The 6,520-nt window shown below is 41.5% G+C and overlaps 1 protein-coding gene and 1 long non-coding RNA gene across 3 annotated transcripts in view; one reads left to right on the top strand and one right to left on the bottom strand.

Annotated features, from left to right (window-relative positions):
* Positions 1–6,520, bottom strand: part of LOC126379644 (uncharacterized) — a 72,337-nt gene that overhangs the window by 22,800 nt on the left and 43,017 nt on the right. The gene's annotated exons all lie outside the window — the stretch shown is intronic.
* LOC126379600 (BCL2/adenovirus E1B 19 kDa protein-interacting protein 3) overlaps positions 369–6,520 on the top strand; it is a 50,629-nt gene continuing 44,477 nt past the window's right edge. Inside the window, exon 1 of one of the 2 annotated variants that reach the window (XM_050028416.1) lies at positions 369–573. In XM_050028416.1, the coding sequence (XP_049884373.1) occupies positions 534–573 (40 nt within the window). In that variant the 5' untranslated portion in view covers positions 369–533. The remainder of the gene's footprint in view (positions 574–6,520) is intronic. The other variant, XM_050028417.1, reaches the window with a different exon arrangement.

The raw sequence follows: 6,520 nt of genomic DNA, 5'->3' as shown, positions 1-6,520 counted from the left end.
TCGACGAGGTCAATGACATGACAAAATCAAAACCATAGACAAAATAAGGCGTAATGCCACTTTTCAAAAAGTTATAAATTGTCCTTATTAATTTTCAAATCCTAAGAATAATTATCGTCGATTAACACAATGATATAAAAATAAATGTCAATTACTTTATATTTATTAATTACTTTATATTTATTTAAAGAGAAAGGTTTCCAAAAAAAAATATGACTTGTCCTTGAACATTATTTACTTTTGGCAAGAAAATGTTTTGTTTACAATTTTTTCAGCCAATCACAGGTTTACACTCAGACGTCTTCGATTCCTATTGGCTAAAATTTGTGGAACGATATCCTCCCGCGCGTTGACAATCACCCCTTCACCTCCCCTTCGCATCAAAACAGAAAACAAAGGAATCACGGCGGTTCAGGACGTCCGAAGTCAATCCGCCGATTTTACTACGCAAAAAGTACGCGAAAAACAATCGAAAAGTGAACGCTTTGTAAAGTATAAAGTTCCCACGTGCAGTGTTTGCGTTCTACGCGAAAATGGCTACTCGAAAACTGAATACCATCGAAGATCTGAGCGGTAAGTTGTTGTAAACAATTATTTGATTAGAAATGCATGACGAAATGGTATACGTGTAAAATCTGGGATATCGCGTCAATCGCGCGTGGAAACTGTGATAAAAGAAGCTGGAATATTCTGTATTTCGTGTATTTACTGGAAATTACGCAGTTAACAAGCAACAGCTGTGTTTTGTTTACGTTTTTTAAACTGCATTTCAACATGGCGGTTTGTATGCGTTGAACCTGAGGTCAATAAAATATAATTTTAATTTATTTACGTCATAGTTTACTAAGCAAACAAGTGATTGTATTGTTCGTGATTTGTGATTAACCGTCAAATTTACAAGCGGACTTGATTGCGGTAATAACTTTGTACGGACAGACTTCCCTATTTGGTTGGGTTATACCATAATCGTGCAGGCTAAGCTCCACGTTTCTATGCTCTCCTGGTACTTTACCTATTGATTGGTGGACATTTTGTCTGCAACTGTTGGTAAACAAACCTACTAACAAAATGTTTATATACAAAAATGACCTTCTAATCAACTGCTAACCACTTATTTACATAGAAAACAACCTATTTACACATTGTTTTAAAGTTTCTTTTGTGTAAGCGTTTATTACACGTGTAAAGTGCATCTATAACATTGCTTCACGCCTGTATCTCCGAAGGGGTAGGCAGAGTTGTATGCTATATAATATACACTGACTCCTTACCAGGTATGTTTACCTATGTCCCATGTAATTCCTAGTATTGCGCACCCCTGATGCCAGGCAGCGGTGTCAGTACTGATTGAAGGCCGAGGAAATGGATTCTGGTAGGGCTCTAGCTAGAACATCACCGATTGAGAAATTGGGCGATTGGGGCAACCACCGTTCTACACGCCCTATCTATGGAGTAATGGCGATTACTCCACCGAGAAGAGCGCAGCTCTTAAATAAAGAGAGAATTCCTAGTACCTATTTAACGGCTTAAATCTTAGTAGGTAGGTCTACCTATGTACGTATCTATTTCACAATAGACTTAACAAAAGAAAGGAAAACATGAAACAGTAGGAGTAGGGCCCTGTGCTGGGAGGTTTTCTGGCCACGTCTTTCCCATAGCGATACAGCTTCCGATGTGGTAGTAGTTTTACAGCTAGTTACCTACATAGGTATGTACCTAATTAAATTCTTGACGTTTAAAAAGTGGTAAATAGGTAGGTACCTACTATGTAAGCCAAATTTGAAGAATATATTTTGTTTTTAAATTATAATTGGGAAAGTGTATATGTATATCTGTTTGTTAGTCCGTCCTTCACATTCACGGCAAAACGGAGCGACGAATTGACGAGACTGCAAATTTTTGTTTCTTTCTAACCGCCCACTTACCTAAAATGGGGCACGGAAGTTTGTATCGAGCATTCCGCAAATTTTAGAAAGCTAAAAATTGGCATACGGACTATTTGTGGCTAACAAAAAAATCGTGCATCATTTTTCTTTTGAGAATCTGTCGTCTTATACCATGGGTCTACGTAGGTCATCATCACCAGCCCATTAACGTCCCTACTGCTGGGGCACGGGCCTTCCCTATGGATGGATAGGGAGATCGGGAAACCACCACGCGGGCACAGTCCGGATTGGTGGTTATTAACGACTAATGCAGCCGGTACTAACGGCTTAACGTGCCTTCCGAAGCAAGGAGGAGCTGGAGATGAACTTATTTTTTTCTTGTGGTCACCCATCCTTTGACCGGCCTTTGCGAAAGTTGCTTAACTTCAACAATCGCAGACCGAGCGCATTTACCGCTGCGTCACCGAGCTCCTACGTAGGTATTTACATGGTATAGGAACTCTACTGCTCAAAACTGCATACCTGGTCTTCTTATACCATAGGTATTTATATTTTTTTGCGTTGCCACGATCCAGTGGTATAACAGTTGCGACCGACGGGTTGGCCACCCCTGCTCTACGACAACTCGCAGTATTAGCAACCTACAGAAATAGCAAGCAACTGCTAGTATATTGGATAATAAATTGAATGATGGCCGCCGAATATAGCTCGGAGGTGCGTCAGTCTATTGTCTGAGAAATTGACCAATTGACGGCATGCGGGCTGACGGGTTGATGGGAGAATTGACTAGACATTTGTAACAATAAAACATGATTTATTTCGGTTAGCTAGTTCCGCCCGCATGCAACAGATGGCGCCACATTCAATAATGCAGTCCTGAAACGCGCTAACGAAGTTTACACAGCGTGACGCATATATACAACTTCCAACATAACACCGTTGGATCGTCGATCCCTAGTCACAATACCAACTTGTGGCTAGCGGGGTGCTATGCTCAGTTCGGTACCCTGAAAACATCCTTTGGCGGCAGCACACCCTCGCCGCCAAAGTACCTAGTTATGGAGGAACCATAATAAAGACTATGGAGAACCGGAGAGGAAATATGATTGGCCACCTGATACGACACGATTCGTTTATAAAGAACATCATAGAAGGAAAAATTGAAGGAAAGAGGAAGGGGTAGACCTAGGAGAACATTTATGAAACAAATAAAAGAGAAGGTGCAGGTCGTGTCGTATCAGGAGGACGATTTGGCGGGAAGAAGAGAGGAATGGCGATTACTCCACCGACAAAAGCTGTAAAAAACCTTTTTATCTTCAATCTGTAGGAAGGGACAGCCTCCGTGGTCTAGTGGTTAGAGCGTTAGGCTCCCGATCTGGAGGTTCGGGTTCGATTCCCGATGGGGACATTGTCGAAATCACTTTGTGAGACTGTCCTTTGTTTGGTAAGGACTTTTCAGGCTTGAATCACCTGATTGTCCGAAAAAGTAAGATGATTCCGTGCTTCGGAGGGCACGTTAAGCCGTTGGTCCCGGAACAACACCTCCACCAACCCGCAGTGGAGCAGCGTGGTGGAGTATGCTCCATACCCCCTCCGGTTGATTGAGGGTAGGCCTGTGCCCAGCAGTAGGACGTATATGTAATCTGTAGCATATAGTTGTCATGGTCCTATTCACCAGCTTGCTTCTCAAACGAGGAGCTCTGGTACCGGACTTGCACCAAGGAGTTATTCATTCCACGTGCAGTATTCACTAACACAGTTGCCTCGACCATCTATCGTGTGGGTTGTGAGGTGGACTACCAACCTCATCAACCCTGGAGGCAGAGTTACTATTGAGCCGCCAAAGGCCCCAAACATGGCTCATGAACGACTACTAACTTAAATCAGTAAGTAACCGGGACCAGCGGCTTAACGTGCCTTCCGAAGCGCGGATCATGTTACTTTCGGACAATCAGGTGATCAGCCTGTAATGTCCTAACCAAACTAGGGATCACAAAGTGATTTTTGTTATATGTCCCCACCGGGAATCGAACCCAGGACCGATCGTGAGCCCAACGCTCAACCACTGGACCACGGAGGTCGTTCTTAATGATGATGAATTAACGGTAAATCACGAATATTTATACCGCATGACCATTGCAGTAACTTGGAACTTCGCCAGAAGTGAAGTGTCCATACAAATATACCGATGAGCTTCAAATAAACATAACATAAGCGCATATACATAACATAACACAACACATAACAGCCTCCGTGGTCTAGTGGTTAAAGCGTTAGGCTCACGATCTGGAGGTCCGGGTTCGATTCCCGATGGGGACATTGTCGAAATCACTTTGTGAGACTGTCCTTTGTTTGGTAAGGACTTTTCAGGCTTGAATCACCTGATTGTCCGAAAAAGTAAGATGATTCCGTGCTTCGGAGGGCACGTTAAGCCGTTGGTCCCGGCTATTAGCCGTAAAAACACCTCCACCAACCCGCAGTGGAGCAGCGTGGTGGAGTATGCTCCATACCCCCTCCGGTTGATTGAGGGGAGGCCTGTGCCCAGCAGTGGGACGTATATAGGCTGTTTATGTTTTATGTTATGTTATGTAAGCGCATATACCGGCTGATAGTGACACCATAACGAATACTTAGGGGGATGATTCAGACCATGATTCTGAGTTGATATCAAGCAGAATTTCTTGTCGGAAAATTCATGAAAATGTTTCTTGGTTTTCATTATTTTCCGTTCCATACTTTATTAGTATTTTGTTTTTGACGTGACTTATTGTAGATTTGCCGCAGATGGCATTAACTACTTGGCCGGACAAATGGGGAGCGCTGAAGGCTCTCACCCGGTACAACGTTTAAGACAACAGGCCTGAGGGTGCCCAGTTGGGCGCGAACCTCGACTCAGGGCGTCGTCTGAGAGGAAGAATATTTGAAAGAATTAATCGACCCTAGCGGGTCGATAGCGTTAAACGCTGATTGAGGGAAGTCGTCAACCATGCCGGCGGGGTCGGTATCTTTGTGAGTAAATGTTATTGAGAAGCAATGTAAAACTTGAGTGGGTGGTCTGAAGTCTCAATCCGATTGTGAAACACGATCCTACACTGCATAGATCCAGTTACATCTATTTTTGGACAATGTAGGCTGTATATTAAGTGTCGTAGTCAAGGTTGCTATGCCTATTGTTTAAGAAACATACATATATTAACATGTTTATTGCTTAGTTGGGACTATAGATGTAAAACTACCTATTAAAATAACATAAACATATACGTCCCACTGCTGGGCACAGGCCTCCCCTCAATCAACCGAAGGGGGTATGGAGCACACTACACCACGCTGCTCCAATGCGGGTTGGTGGAGATGTTTTTACGGCTAATAGACGGGAGCAACGGCTTAACGTGCCGTCCGAAGCACGGATTATCTTACTTTCGGACAATCAGGTGGTCGGCATGTAATGTTCTAACCAAACTAGAGATCACAAAGTGATTTTCAAAGGTTATGTGTTACGTTATGTTAAATAAATAAATATAAAATGGTATGTCAAGTCATTGCCCTATCTAAATATAAATAAACTAACCCATTAAATGTTAGCAATCATTGCGTCAGTTACAGATCATTTGATCTGATTTATTTAATGTTACGAAATGTCAAATGTCTATTGCGTTTACAGGACGGTGTTTCGTGTTCGATTGGATATCATCATTACTAATTTAAGAGCCACGCTCTTGTCGGTGTAGCATTCTCCATGCTACGTTTTTAGGGAAAAATAGGGCAGTGGTTTCCCTCTTGCCTTCTACCCCGCAGTATTCTGTCTGAAGCGAGTGGTATGGAGTCCATTTCAAAGCCGTACCAGAAAAAGACATTTTGAATTTGAATATTTCTCCGTTTCTTCTCCGGTCGACAGGCAGGCTTAGGGCATAGAATAAGGAATAATACTACGCTAAGAGTGGTATTAATAAACTAATCTCAGCTTCGAGACTGCCCTCAAGATCATGTCAATGTGACAGTTCTTATATAAAAACAGACTTGAGCATGAGCCTTGACTTGACCCTTAGAATGAAATGTTTGTATAGAGTGGGATACTGTGTAAAACGTCTAATTATTTTTATAACTAATTATATTATTATTTACTAATTATTTTAACAAGGTACTAACCATCTTTCACCTTGAGTTATCTTTGTAAAGTTCGTAATATGTTTACGCGAAAATTTGCACAATATTTTGCTCGCGTGATCGTAAGAATCGTAGGTCGATGTTACTTCTAAACATTTGCTATTTTATCAACATTTTTTACGTCGTTTTATGTTATCGCGCGATTAATGACATCAAACGCTCAAGGATGGTTTTGCAAGTGCGTAGATAACGTCAAATCAATTCATAAAATACAAAAATGTTATACTTACCTTTAGAGAACCGGAGAGGAAATATGATTGTGTGTGAGAACATATAACGCCATTCCGTCCTATATTAAAGAGCTACCCCATCTAAAGTTTAGATCCCAACTCAAAAAGTGGTTAAAGGGGAAGCAGTTTTATAGCATAAGTGAGTTTTTCAGTTTATAAATAGGTTTTTTTTTTCCTTTTCTTTCTTTTTTTATATAGATAAGTGTTTTTGTAATATTTTTTAGTAGTTATTATTGTATG

The sequence above is a fragment of the Pectinophora gossypiella genome, chromosome 29 (assembly GCF_024362695.1).
Source record: "Pectinophora gossypiella chromosome 29, ilPecGoss1.1, whole genome shotgun sequence".
NCBI classification, from domain to species: Eukaryota; Metazoa; Arthropoda; class Insecta; order Lepidoptera; family Gelechiidae; genus Pectinophora; species Pectinophora gossypiella.
This window is presented reverse-complemented; position numbering and strand designations above follow the sequence as displayed.